This window comes from Ambystoma mexicanum, chromosome 13, assembly GCF_040938575.1.
Source record: "Ambystoma mexicanum isolate Mex_15411 chromosome 13, UKY_AmexF1_1, whole genome shotgun sequence".
Classification (NCBI taxonomy): domain Eukaryota; kingdom Metazoa; phylum Chordata; class Amphibia; order Caudata; family Ambystomatidae; genus Ambystoma; species Ambystoma mexicanum.
Genome location: NC_090938.1, coordinates 179657696 through 179672789, shown reverse-complemented (window position 1 = coordinate 179672789; position 15094 = coordinate 179657696). Strand labels below are relative to the sequence as shown.

General features: G+C 50.1%; 1 protein-coding gene across 2 annotated transcripts in view; it reads right to left on the bottom strand.

The window, feature by feature from the left end:
• SHISA4 (shisa family member 4) overlaps positions 1-15094 on the bottom strand; it is a 538517-nt gene that overhangs the window by 431910 nt on the left and 91513 nt on the right. For both annotated transcript variants that reach the window (XR_011282926.1, XM_069633575.1), the window contains exon 2: positions 13209-13380. Coding sequence is in view for 1 of the 2 variants with exons in the window: in XM_069633575.1 (XP_069489676.1) it covers positions 13209-13380 (172 nt within the window). In the remaining variant the exon portion in view is untranslated. The remainder of the gene's footprint in view (positions 1-13208; positions 13381-15094) is intronic.

The following is a 15094-nucleotide window of genomic DNA, read 5'->3' as shown; positions in this document are numbered from 1 at the left end:
TTGCCAAGGAATTCCTCGAAAATGTCATCCGTCTGCATGGATTCCCGTCCATACTAATCTCCGATCGGGGAAGCCAGTTTATTTCTCATTTTTGGAAAAAGTGTTGTCAACTGGCACAAATCGACGTAAGACTCTCAACCAGCCACCACCCACAGACCGATGGTCAGACGGAGAGAACAAACCAGACCCTTGAACAATATCTACGATGTATGTTGCACCAATTGGAGGGTAATTGGAAGGACATTTTATGGGTGGCTGAATATGCATACAATAACTCGATACACTCTGGAACTGGTAAGAGCCCCTTTTATACCCTATGTGGACATCACCCTCGTACTTCAGACTTGGACTCACCTTTGAGCCTCGAAATGCCCGCAGTGGGCCATTTGCATTCTACGATTACTCAAGCCTTCAAGGATGCTACTGCACACTTACAACATGCGAAAGGGAAATGGAAAAAGAATGCGGATCTGCATCGAAAGGAGGCGCCTCCATACCAAATAGGGGATCAAGTATGGTTGGCTACCAAACACTTATCGCTCAAGGGACCTCAGACTTTTAATCCAAGGTATTTAGGCCCTTACTTGATCAAAGCTATAATTAACCCAGTGGCAGTCAAGCTAGATCTACCAGCTAACATGCGGATTCACCCCGTTTTTCATGTGTCGCTTTTGAAACCAGTGGAACCAGATTAATAAAGCCACCAGAACCAATCCAGATAGATGGGGAGCCTGAATTCGAGGTGAAGAACATTTTGGACTCTAAGATCTCAAAATCAAAACTTTTCTATCTAATTGATTGGAAGGGGTACAGGCCTCAGGAAAGATCTTGGGAACCCAGCGACCACGTACATGCACCTCGGCTAGTAAAAAGGTTCCACCGGAATTTCCTGAACAAACCGAAACCTCCTGGGGAAACGACCTTGGGAGGGGCCTTGGTGGGGAGTGCTGTCATGATGCCTACCCCCGGAGCACCAGGCCAGGCCCAGCACCCCCGGGAGCAGGAATCACGCCCTCGGGTAAAAGCCCAGCGGCCATTTATTGGGGCTCTTTGGACACTGTCCTGGCGCCGTTGGCGCCAGGCTTATGTTGGACATCAGTCCTGGCGCCATAGGCGCCAGGCTCATAAGGGGAAGTGTTTGGTGCACTTACCTGAAGCAGACCATGCTGCACACTCACCTGATGCAGACCTTGCTGCATGAAGAACCAAGCCAAATGAGGCTTAGGAGGGACTATTTTTCTGAAGGAACTATTTTGTTACTTGGGTGGGGCTGTGGAAGAATACTCACCTGGAACTTCTTCCAAGGCTATTTAAGCCACGCCCGGACAGCCACACGTGCTTCGCGTTGTTCTGCATCCCAGCAGCTGAACGCTCACCGTGTCTGCTCCTGCACCTGGACTCCAGCCACGCCCGCCTCAAACCTGGAACACCTGTAAGGGAATAAGAGAAGAGAAAGGTGAAAACCAAGAACTTATTCAACGTTCTTACCTGCATCCGGAATCTTCACGCCAGCATTCCTGAAGGAAGACTTCCATTTAAAAGCACCGCATTGCTCGCTGCAGCGCCGCGCTTCACTCACCTGTTCCCGAGACGCCGCCCGGCTCCATCGCGGCTCTCAGCACCGGTCGCCACATCTCTGCACCTAGGAGAGAGAAGAAGAGACAAAAGTTGAGCAAGAGAACACAAGAGGAAAGCCGAATTTTCAGCCATATTACTTACCGGCTTTCCTTGGTGAACCATTCCACATCTCTGGTCGGCGCCGCATCTTTGGCAGGTACCGCACCCCGGCCCCTATGGGGAAAGGACAAAAGACATTGCTGGGGAATTGTAAAGACATTTAGAGGGGTCGCCCTCATCACTAACTCACCTGATTTTACCACCGGCAATTTAACCCCTCAACGCATCGCGTTTGTTCTGCACCTGAAATAAAGGACAAAAAAAACAACATAAAAGGAGGCTCACACTTGAACTTTGCATCTTCATACTTATGGCGTATCGCTCAGAAAAGTCAAGTGGATTTTCCAGCGCCATTCTGAAAACCAGTGAAGTAACTGGACGAACGCTCGCCCCTGCACCAGAAGCAGGATGGAGAGTTCATCCTTCCAAACCATAAGGTGAGCTTAAACCAGGGGTTTTGGAGGAAGTCAGAGAAGAACGAAGGGGGAAAGGGAGGAGCAAGCACACTATTCAGCAGACAGTTAATCCCCTTTCTCATCTGCAGAAGGATATTCCTACGGGCCAGACAAGCAAGATTTGGGGGTCCTGTTCAATCGGTGGTCCGAATTCTGCGCATCACGCTTGAAGAGGCCACAGCAACCCAGACCAGCACCTCCGTGGGAGCCAGGTGAGCGTTACAGTTGTGGGGATTGCCCCATCGTCGGAACAGAAGATCCACTTGATCCTGCCGAAGTTCCCATTCATGGCAAGATCGCAGCTCCCTGCGGAGGGAGTCGGCGATGATGTTCTTCACTCCTGCCAGATGAAACGGGCCGAGGAAAATCCCCTGGGCCACGGCCCAGGGCCATAGGTCCTGTGCCTCTCTGGAGATGTAGAACATTGTGGTGGTGTTGTCTGAAGACACGTACCACATTGCCCTTGAGGGACGGGAGGAAGACGTGAGGGCCCAAAACACTGCCCGAAGCTCCAGAATGTTAATATGCAAAGACTTCTCCTCCGGTCGCTACAGGCCTCTTGCATGGAGATCTCCGATGTATGCGCCCCATCCTTCCAGGGAGGCAGCTGTTATGACTGTCTCCTGATGAATTGGGGTCTGGAAGTCGATGCCTGCCGGCAGATACGCACGGACATCCCACCAATGTATTGCTCGACGGAACGTCTCGTCAAGGGAGATCTTGTCCTCGAAGCTTCCTGATACCTAGATCCACCGCGCATCGAGGTACTCTTGCAGTGGCCGCATCCGCAGCCTGCACAGCCGAACGAGGCATATGCCTGATGACATCATGCCGAGAAGGGATTTGATGGACCTCACTCTTGCGATCTTCAATGTCAACAGCCGTTGCACCTTGCCCAGGATGGCCGCTATCTTCTCCTCCGACGGAGACGACAGTCACAACACCGTGTTGAGTCAGGACCCCAGGAACAGTATGTCTTGTGATGGCACCAAGCAAGACTTTGCATAGTTCACTGAGAACCCCAGTTCCGTCAGAAGATAGATGGTTTCCGCCGTGTGAGCGACGGCGATCTCCCTCGATTTCGCTTGGATGAGCCAGTCATCCAGTTAGGGGTAGACGTGGATCCCTCGGAGACGCAGCCGCGCCGCCACCGGCGCCAGGCACTTGGTGAACACCCTTGGCGCCGACTTTAAACCGAAGGGACGGGCCTTGAACTGATATTGCTGCCCTTGAACCACAAAGCGCAGGAACTTGCGGTGCCCCTTGTGGATGGAGATGTGAAAGTAAGCGTCCTCCAAGTCCAGCGTCGGCAGGAAGTCCCCTTCTTCCAGCTGTCCCATCACATGCTGAAGGGTGACCATCTGAAACTTCTGGGACCTGGCGCACTTGTTCAAGCGGCAGAGGTCCAGGATGGGCCACCACCCGACCGTCTTCTTCTTGACGAGGAAGTACCGAGAGTACACTCCGGAGCCTCGGAGCCTCTTTGGGACGAGCTCTATCGAGCCCTTCTTCAGCATGGCCCGCACCTCCAGCAGAAGCTGGGGGACGTGGTTTTCCTGCATGGCCACGGGTGGTATACGCAGACACTTCCGTAGGAATTCCAGATTGTGTCCATGGGCCAGCGCGTCCAGCACCCAACCGTCAGTGGAGATGGTCTTCCACACGCCGACGAAGTTCGCCAGCCGGCCTCCCACCGGGGTGTGAGGGTGGGGGCCCGACGTCCCGGCCGGTTCAGTCCTGCTTTGCCATGGAGAAGCCGCCTTGGCGGCGACGGTGACCTCCTCCGGGCTTGCTGCGGCCTCTGTAGGCCTCGTGGGTCGAAGAGTGGGTTGGTTGAATGAGGTGAAACCACCAAAGCCTTTGGAGGAACCCTGGGACTTTGCTCCTGAGGTCTGAAAGGACGGCTGTCGCTGCTGAAGCGTGCCCAAAGCATGTGCTGTTTCCATATCTGCCTTGATGGCCTGGAGAGACTCATCCACATCTTCCGTCGAAGGGACTGTTCAATACCTTGGACTGCACATCCTGGTGGAAGTTAGTGGCCTTCAACCAGTCCCGCCGACAAAGTCAAATGCTGTTGGCCATCTTGCGGAATCCCGAGTCGGCGATGTCCGTGGCTACCGTAATGGCATAGTCCGACGCCACCTCGCCTTCCTGCAGAATCTCCAGCGCTTCTGCTCTCTTGTCATCGGGCAGAAAGTCCAAGAGGGGAGAGATCTTGAACCAGAGCTCCCTGTCGTAATGAGCCACAATGGTGAGGGCGTTGGCAGCCTCGATAGTCGTTGCCGCCGACGAGATGATTCGTCGTCCGATGGCGTCCAGCTTCTTTCCCATCGCTGTCCGGGGGGAGGAGGATGTCAACGCACACGAACCCGCAGACATTTTCCTAGCCGCCGCCGAGACCACCGAATCTGGAGAAGACTGTGATCTCAAGCACTTGGGTGAAGAGTCTGGCACCCTGTACTTTTTCTCGCACTGGTCCCTCTTCGCCCAGGCCGAGGACGGGTTCTTCATGAGGGACAGTCCCTCATCCCGAATGTCGTCCAACAGCAGGATAGACAGCACAGTCTTCCTCTTAGCCTCCCGGGACTGGTACAGGAAGCCCTCCTTTTCCTCTGGAGTCAGCTGGAAGAATTCCGAGGCCCGTAATATCATGGCTTGAAACGAGCCAATCTCGTTGGGCGGCGAGGCTCTGGGTGGCGGGGACGAGAGATCCACTCTGCCGTCGTCGTCCGTACCCATGCCCGTCGTCGCCGTATCCGGTTCCGTCTCGTCCCTCGGTGGGGGTAGGTGTCAGGATTAGTCAGGCGAGTACAAAGGCAGCGAATATGGCAAGGGAAATGTGCACTAAATCACACAGTGAATAGCTTCGAATTAAACCACGTGCACACAGGAACAACGACTCATGTATGCTAGAACCCAGGAGTGCAAATAGAGTGTGACAACAAAACCAATATATGAAAAGGAATGTGGGGTAAGCACCTGACCGCGAGGAAAGTCGGCAAGCGCCTTACCCCCAATTGCTGTTACAGGTACTGACAGCGCTAAACCCACGTGGAGGGCAAGCAATGACAGGATCTGTGAACTAACACTCTTGATGGTATTAAATAAGGGAACTAAAGAACTGTACTCACGAGGACGAGATAAACCTCTTGAATGTCAGCTAGCCCACGAATCCTGTTGATGAAACTGGGACCCAGAAAGGCTAGAACAGCAATGGGAGGAAAACTAAATACCTAGGTTGGAATAGTGATTACAAATTAGTGAGGAAAACATAAGCATTCACACAGGAGCTAGCTACAACCGCACACCACACCTAATAATCAAATGGGAAATAAATGCAGAAGTGCAATGGAAAACATGGAATGGATCCCAATAGAAAGTAAGGATCAGGAGCAGGGAAAAACGAAATAACCAATGCAAACTTCTCCCTACGCCTCCAAGGAAAAGACAGGAAGCTAATCTAAGAGGAAGGCTAAGGCATATGGGTTTACAGCAGCAAAGGACAGAGTCAAAGAAATATAGAACACAGACAAACTGGGCTGCATCTAAAAGGGGAAAGCACTGAGAAATGCTGCCTGCAAACAGAGCAAGACAAAAAGGGAATCAAGGGAGCAGAAATCAATTAGCGCATGAATCCGAGATTCAGGGCGGAGGAACAAGAAAACAGGAACTAGGAACTAGGTACAAAGGCAAGGAACAAGGGACTAGTCACAACAGGAACACTGCAAACGATGACCAGCGCTGGACTGAAGTAAGACTGAGGCTTTTAAAGCTGCTTAACGAGCACACGCCTCAGGTGTGCTGATTGCTGCACCTGCAGCCACAGGTGTTGCCTATCCTCCACCCAACCTTGTCCTGCAAGGGTGGAGGTGAAGCAGTGGGCCAGACATTCTGGGAAGCATAGTCATTTGGTTAAAGAAGCATGCTGGCTGCCAAAAACCTGGAATGGATCCGGAAGGGAAGTAGCTTGGAAAATGGGGATTTAGCGCTCCCCATTCATCACAGCACTGTAGCATAAGGTTCGGAGGAAAAGTCCAGTAGGGAATAAACCCCAAATCATGCCCCCAAGTGGTGGGAACGGGAGCGAAGGGAGCGAGTCGTGACAGTATACCCCCTCCCACGGCCGTCTTCGGGTGCCCGCCACCCGCACGAGACATCTTCTTTCCATGATGGGAGTGCTCTTTCTTTGGAGATGGCACTGATGGAAATGGTGGCCTGTGGGCAAAGGCAGATGGACTTCCATAATAGGAGTGCTTTATCTTTGGAGGTGGTACTGATGGAAACGGTGACTTCTGGTGAGGAAGAGACTCATGGCTCGAAGAAAGGCATGAAGGACTTGCAGGACCTGGAGCAGAGTTGGAAGGTCCAGGAAGCTCAGTCACTGGAAGTGGACCCTTGTAAGTCTTTGAGGAGGGAAGCAGGCTGGTGCAACATGCCTTAGACAATGGTAGAAGCCCTGTTAGCCTTTCTGCCGAGAGTGGACATGCGGGAGGTGAGGAAATTGCTGGCTTCAGGAAAGGTTTATGTTCAGCCATTAGAGAAGGTGGCGGCTGAGGTAGAGGTTCAGATTTTCTTCTGTCATCCATCTGGGAAAAGGCTTGTGGTTGAAAGAGACTAAGGTTTGACTGCACATGTTCTACGCCTTGGAGACCTGAAAGTCCAATGGGTTGTACAAGGCTGGTATTCCTGGTGACAGTCGTGTAACCACCTTGTTGCACGTGGGATACAACAGCAAGGACGTTTGGCATACTGATAGGAGTGATAGACGCAGTACTTGGTATTTCAGGCACACTCGCAGAAGGAGCAATAACAGACACATTTTGAACTGCAGCAGTCATTTCCTTCCTTTGGCTACTAGCACCCAACTGGTGCTTCTTGGCGAAATTCTGTTGCACAAGTCCTGTAGGTAATACGCCGGTCTGCACCACCCCCTGTGCACACCCAGGTGAGTGGTTCTGACTCACCACTTGGTCCAGCTTGATGACTCTGAAGCGGGAGCTGGCAAAAGTCTCAAACTCTGATGCTGCATTTTTAGGAGGCTCTGATGCTAAAGTGAAGCAGTTGGGAGAATCGTCTTGTTGAAAAGGCAGGCATTCTGGTGCTCCTCCTGAAGCCAAAGAAAGGCAAGCTAGACGTTCATCGACAGTAAATGGTTGGGATTCAGGAGGAATCGCTGGAGCAGAAGAAAATACAGCAGGATCTGATGGTGTAGACAGGTATACCTCTGATATTGGCAGCGAGGCTAAGCAGGATACAGGCGTCTCATGAACTGAAGGCAAATACTCAGTATACTCCGGGACTGAAGACATGCACTTATGATGGACTACCGGAGGCTCTATAGCTGAAGGATGATCTGCAGGATGAGTCACTGTAGCTGAAGACAGGCAGGCCAGAGGAAACCTTGAGGCTGAAGGCATGCAAGCTGGAGCAATCTCGGTTGCTGGATACAAACATGTCCAGGTCTTTGGGACTGGCTCTTGAATAAATGGCAGACATGGTAGCTGTTCATTGGGTGAAGACACGTGTGCCAAAGATGACTGCAGGGCTGTGGGTTGGATCATAGAAGAGTCAATGGTTGTAGGAGGACAGACAGAAGTCTCAGAAGTTGACAGACACATTGGTGGCTCAGGAATGGAGGGCACCTTTAGGGCAGTAGACTCCTTGGCACCAGTAACCAAAGACTGAGCTGTACCCTTGCAGTCCTTTTCTTTAGTGGGTGACACAGAGTCTCTTTCTTTGTAGATGTCAAAATCAACCAGTGGAATTACCATAGTAAAGTCTCTGTTAATCAGGATTTCGTCAATTGTCCATTCCTCTGTCTTAGCTTCTGAAAGAGACAGATTTACAATCAACAGTTCAGGAATCGCCTGCCGGTCTTTTGGTTCTGTATACTGTGGAATGAGACCATCAGAAGATGAAATCTGTACTGTTTCTGACTGTTCGTATTGATCAGAATTGGCAGAAGGAAGAGTGAACCCAGAGGTAACATCGTTTTCCACATCAGCTTGAACATCTACTTCAGTCTCAGCAGCTGTATCGAGAGCAGGGCCTAAGCCTACTGTAGTGACTGAATCTGTGTATGCCACCATTGTGGATTGTGTTTGGAAATCAGAAGCTTGTATGTGTGTGCTAGCTCAGAATTATGACAAACTGCTACACAGGAAATTTTAGGTAAAGGAGTGGCTTGTAAATCTTCAGCTAACTGCAATCCCTGACAAACAGCAGAACCATTGTTAGAAACTGTGCCCAGATTAAGCGCTGTGCTAGAAGAAAGACTTTCACTCCCAATAGATCTAACATATTGACAAATATCATGGTTTACCAAAGTCTCTGCACTCAGGGGCTGAAACGTGTTCACTTCATCAACATCAACGGATAAAGTCTGAGGTGTATTCAGTAAAGAGTGCAAGGTCTTATTCTCCTCTTGTAAAGAAATGAATTCTTGTCTTAACTCCTCAAGCTTAGCTCTTAGCATGCCCTGCATTAACTGTACATCACTATCAGTAGGCACAGGGGGAGGCATAGTGGCATCAGGGCTGGATCCTGCACTAGCAATCTGGATGTGCACCGATTGTGCATTGTCCTCTACTGCTTTCAGGTTCTGAGATTTATACTTTCTCTTACTAACTTGGTCTGTGTTTCCCTTAAGCAAACTATTGACATTAGACCTCTTGGCATTAGGGACTACAGTATGTACCTGTGCAAAGGAGTATGCTTTAGACTGAGGGTAGAAAACAGAAGTTATGCAGGGAACCCCTCCATTCTGTATGTTTGTACCATGAAACTGTTCTATCTGAGGTGAAGCACAACTGGAATCATGGGGTTCAACAACAGAGGTACTCTTGTATAATAAGTCTAACAGTGTGTTGTTTTCTGCGGCTAAGGCTTGCGCTGACATAGAATCTGGATCAAAACAAAAGATAGAACTAGGATCAGGCAATGTAGGATGTGCCATCCTATGGGAAAAATACTTAGCACGTAAATGCCCCTTCGTGACAAGGAGTTCATTTAAGTCAGGACTAGTGATTTGATTGTCACAGGTAAATGTAGGGGAAGCTTTCTGTACAAACTTGTTAGAGGCCTTGCTGCCTTTCTTTCTTAAACTTGCCATATTCAATGGGAATTTTGGGCTGGTCATTCTGTCAGGATTAGTCAGGCGAGTACAAAGGCAGCGACTATGGCAAGGGAAATGTGCACTAAATCACACAGTGAATAGCTTCGAATCAAACTACGTGCACACAGGAACAACGACTCATGTATGCTAGAACCCAGGAGTGCAAATAGAGTGTGACAACAAAACCAATATATGAAAAGGGATGTGGGGTAAGCACCTGACCGCGAGGAAAGTCGGCAAGCGCCTTACCCCCAATTGCTGTTACAGGTACTGACAGCGCTAAACCCACGTGGAGGGCAAGCAATGACAGGATCTGTGAACGAACACTCTTGATGGTATTAAATAAGGGAACTAAAGAACTGTACTCACGAGGACGAGATAAACCTCTTGAATGTCAGCTAGCCCACGAATCCTGTTGATGAAACTGGGACCCAGAAAGGCTAGAACAGCAATGGGAGGAAAACTAAATACCTAAGTTGGAATAGTGATTACAAATTAGTGAGGAAAACATAAGCATTCACACAGGAGCTAGCTACAACCGCACACCACACCTAATAATCAAATGGGAAATAAATGCAGAAGTGCAAAGGAAAACATGGAATGGATCCCAATAGAAAGTAAGGATCAGGAGCAGGGAAAAACGAAATAACCAATGCAAACTTCTCCCTACCCCTCCAAGGAAAAGACAGGAAGCTAATCTAAGAGGAAGGCTAAGGCATACGGGCTTACAGCAGCAAAGGATAGAGTCAAAGAAATATAGAACACAGACAAACTGGGCTGCATCTAAAAGGGGAAAGCACTGAGAAATGCTGCCTGCAAACAGAGGAAGACAAAAAGGGAATCAAGGGAGCAGAAATCAATTAGCGCATGAATCCGAGATTCAGGGCGGAGGAACAAGAAAACAGGAACTAGGAACTAGGTACAAAGGCAAGGAACAAGGGACTAGTCACAACAGGAACACTGCAAACGATGACCAGCGCTGGGCTGAAGTAAGACTGAGGCTTTTAAAGCTGCTTAACGAGCACACGCCTCAGGTGTGCTGATTGCTGCACCTGCAGCCACAGGTGTTGCCTATCCTCCACCCAACCTTGTCCTGCAAGGGTGGAGGTGAAGCAGTGGGCCAGGCATTCTGGGAAGCATAGTCATTTGGTTAAAGAAGCATGCTGGCTGCCAAAAACCTGGAATGGATCCGGAAGGGAAGTAGCTTGGAAAATAGGGATTTAGCACTCCCCATTCATCACAGCACTGTAGCATAAGGTTCGGAGGAAAGGTCCAGTAGGGAATAAACCCCAAATCATGCCCCCAAGTGGTGGGAACGGGAGCGAAGGGAGCAAGTCTTGACAGTAGGAGGCGAGGGAGGCGATGGATGGTAGGGAGGTGGAGGATGAACTCTCTTCCTCTTGTGCAGGGGTTCACCTGATGGCCCAGGTGTCGTGGGGTCTCTCACCGGCAACAGGGGCATCCTTGTCTGAATCTCTGAGCACAGAGGGTAAAGCGCCTGAAGGATGTCCACCAAGATGTCCGCTGGAGGCAGCAGTGGCTGCTGCAGTGGAAGAGATGGCGGCAGGGGCATAGTGTCCTCCCGCTCCTGAACACCATGCTCCTCCTTGTCAGTGTCTCCGTCACTCTCCACATCTGCCTCATCGGGGTCCCTCTCGTAGGACCTGGCCTCGATGGATCTCTGGTCCAAGGCAGTCTTGAGAACAGCAAGCTCCTCCTCAGAGGAGATGTCCGTGCCCTGTAGGACTACCATGCCCTCCCTCTTCTCGATCAGAGGGAGACAGTCTCTGGGAGATAACCAGCATCGTCTTCACCAGTGTCTTCTCTACAGGCTGAAAAGATGATTCCCTCCTGGCCGGCAGGGAAACTCTCGCTTTGGGGCCCGTGTCCTGTGAACCTGTATCAACGGCCTTCGCCAGGGATACCACGACTCCTTCAATGGAGGTTTTCGCCGGGTGAATCTGGGCCTCAACGACCTTGGTCGTGCTTGGTGCGCTCCCCTTTGGCGTTCCCCGTCAGAGCCGACCTGGACTTCTCCAGAAGTTTACCCGGGTGCTCAGACTTCCTTTTCTTTGCCGAGCCGGACCGTTGGCTCGTGGTCAAGGGTGCCGGAGATGCTGCGCCCGTCCTGGCCGCCACGAAGCCCGCACCAACGGCGCTCCTGGTGGCTGCGGACTTGCAGTGCTTTGCCTTCTGTTGAGCCCCCATCGCTGGGGCGCCCACAAAGCTCTTAGAAGACCGCTCGGATTTCTTCTTGCGGCTGGGTGACCGGAACTCACCCGAATGGAGCCACTTCATAAGCCGTTCGTGACGGTCCTTCATGGTGCGGGGAACCATTTCCTTGCAGAACGCACAGGCCTCCTCCACGTGCGTCTGGTCGTGTGTAGGCAAGTAGAGGCACAGGGAGAGCCCATCGTCCAGGAAAATGTTCCTTAGGCGGCATCCAGGGCAAAAACAATCACCCTTGAGGGGCGTAGAAAGTTCTGAAAAACGGGTCCCCGTTAGTCGGATGAATGGAGCTTGAGGCTCGATTGACCGAAAAAATAAGAGCAAAATCTTAGAAAAATCGCAAACGCAGTAAAAGCTCGAGAGCAGTAGCACGAGGACTCCCAACACTTGAACGTGCGATAAAAATCTGAAGATGGCTGCCAGAGGAGGGGCTTAGCTAGAGGGCAGTCATTGGCTGGGGGCAGTATGACCCAGAGACCAGTGATTAGTTGTTAGGAGAAAGACAGTTCAGAAACGAAACTGAAACTAATTTTTTCTTTACCGAGGATTCCCAGCCTGACGACGGGGAATATTCATGAGCATGTGAATCCATGCCAGACCCCATGCTGGAGAACTATGTAGTGGCCCTGGAACTCAGGTGACTAGATGTCTCTCCCAAGCTACATGGAAACAGATGACACAGCCAGATTCCTCCTCTGTGGCTGCTAACATCCAGGGGAGCTGGTGCATGGCCTGCAATTACATCCAACCGTATGATATGCTATGCCATTCACCTTGCCAAGCGGCTAGTGGAAGGGAAGGCAGTAAAGTGAAACATTTGTTGCATTCCAAGGTGGGAACCTGCAACACCCTACACTCAAAACAGAAACTCTATCTTCCTAAGCTTTTGGTCGCTGATGACTCAAGTTTCATTTGGCAAGTTGGTGTCCCCTTGATGTTGCGTTTGGTAGCTAGTGGCCCCATGTCATTTTTGCTCCCGCTTCATCAACCTTGCTTAAATCTCCTCACAAACATTACCCTCAAAACAAAGCTCCCTCTCTGATACTCTTCTTTGCGGGCTTTGGAATGCTCAATCTCTATGCAGGAAAACCTTTTTTTAAAAACCATTTTGACTCCTGCAATCCCCAGCTTGCTGTGATGGGAATCATTGAATCCTGGACATGACACTGCCATGCTAGCTTCCCTCTTTGCTACTTCCCCCTTCACTCTCCTCACCTGTCCAGGCAAGTTAGAAACCCTTCAGTCCCACCAGCTGACGTTCCCCTCTCTCTTTAGAACATACTGCCACCCATCATGTACAGTGGGTATACTTCCAAATGATGTGGTGCCATGTTTAACATCTTGAAAATCTGATAATTGTGCTCAGTAAACTTTCAGGATATGTGAAATTCACCAGGCAAACCTTTTTACAGAACCAAGTGTATGCCCTCCTTTCCCTCCTTGAACACCCTTCCAATATACAACAAACAAATTAAAAATAATTCCGGTTTCTGAAAAGGAGCTGAAATGATGAACATTAAGACAATTCCTGCCCAGCAGAAGAAATCCACCACCCTTCCACTTTCCCTGACTTGCACCTCAATCCTTTTCATAAAGGTCCAGTCCCATCATACTACGTTTTAGAGTTCTGTCTTGTACAGTAACCCAAAAAGGAGCCAGTTATTAGAAACACATCTGCCCATACAATAAATCCCTGAACTAGAATAGCAACTGAACTTCGGATATGTTCATACCTGATTGATATGCAGTGCTTTTGTTGCCTTTCGGAGAAGAGCATAAAAGGATCTCGGCAGCAGTATCGATGATGGCAGTCCCCACAGCAAAAGGAGAAAAATTCACAGTCAAAGCTTGGCTGCCAGGCTCCATTCTTATCGATGTACCAGAGACAATCTTCATTAGCAGTGACTAAGATGGGAAAAATAATAGGGTCTGGTGACTGTTTTGCATTTTTCAAGCACAAATAACTGAAATGCTCAGTTCAAAAGAACAAATGTGCAAGTTGTACTATTGGGTTTAATTGAGGATATACCAAATTAGGGAGATGGGGGGTACAGAAGGAGAGAGAAAGAAAAAAAATGTTCAGACTCGCCAGGGAGCTTCCCATCCATGGACAGATATCACAATCTTGGCATCTAGCCTAGGAGTGAGCTCAAGGACGCACATAGGCTCAACTGTCCTTTGCAGCGGATCAAGAACCAGACGATACTGGACACCTGCAGCATTCTGGGAGAAAGAAGCAGCACACTAAATAGTCTGATGCCTGCTTGATTCCAAGTTGGTGCACCCTTTTTTCAAAACTTACGCAGCAAAGGTTGCGCCAGCAATCACTATTGGCTACATATGTAATGGGATTGAAACACAAGGTCCTCATACATGGTAAATACAATAATCAATCCCAATTGTCTCTGCTACACTCTTAGAGCTCCAATTATAAGCAGGGTGTAAGCATAAGGGGTGGCCTGAGTTAAGCCAGGGTGTGGTATTTTTGAGAATAGGCAGCAACAAAGACATGTGGACAGGGTGAGGGGGACAACAGAGGAAGGAGACACTAGAATGTAAATTAAGTTATTGGAGGAGGGAAACAACAGGAGAGGGGAAAAGGAGAAAGAAAAGGCAGGTATTGGAGGAGGGACAGAGGAGTTTGAGGAGAGCAAGAGAAATAGGAAGGAGGACATCCTTGGACGTGGGTTGAAGAGGATAGTGGTTGGAGGTGGTTAGAGTGGTGTAGGGATTTGGTATTCTCCTGCATCCTAATGGAACCTTTGGTCAGTGTATTGATTGACAATGGAGTGTTAAGGGTTAGAATGTTTATGTGTGACTGGGGTTCTATGTGAGTCAGTTGGGAGATGTAAGCCTACCTGGGAGGATGCAGGTGTATGTTGCCCTGAACCCAGATGTACCTGACATTATATGACCATCATAATGTACTGGAACTAAATAAAGAAGTTACTGGAACTTCACCTGAGGTCATGGTCATCTGTGGGGAACAAGGAGTTCTCCATTGGCGACGAGGATGCTGGCTGTGCTGGGGGGACAGCATTGAAGATGGCACATACACCTCCCCCCAACCCAAGAAGAAGACCTCCCAGGTAGGGCGAGCGCTTAAAACTGTAGGCGCAGAAGGGCCCAGCGCATGGAGCTCAGGGGCAGAAAGTAAGGGGCTGCGCCAGAGCCAGGGGCCAGCTGGCCTGTCACTAGAAGGACAGGTCAGGGAAAGAGGAAAGCAAGAGACTGAGGAGGGGCTGAGGGCCCAGAGACTAATTGCTTAAGGGGTCTGGGACCACTAGCTGCAGCATGGAGGGCTTGGTGCCCATGGCAGTAGCAATTTGAAGAGGCCTGGGGTCTAGTTACGCCTGGAAATTATGAGGAAGCCATGCTGGGCAGCTGAGGGATATAGCCAAGGCAGTAGCAACAGGAGAGGCCTGGAGGCCTAAGCTGCGCCTGGAAATTAAGCGATGAGGAGGCATGCTGTGCAACTGAGGACTATAAGCCCAAGGCAGTAGCAACAGGAGAGGCTTGGAGCCTAAGCTGCGCCGGGAAAAGAAACAATGAGGAGTTATGTTGTACAGCTTGAGGCCTGGAGTTGGGGCAGAAGCAATAGAAGAGGTTGGGAACCTAA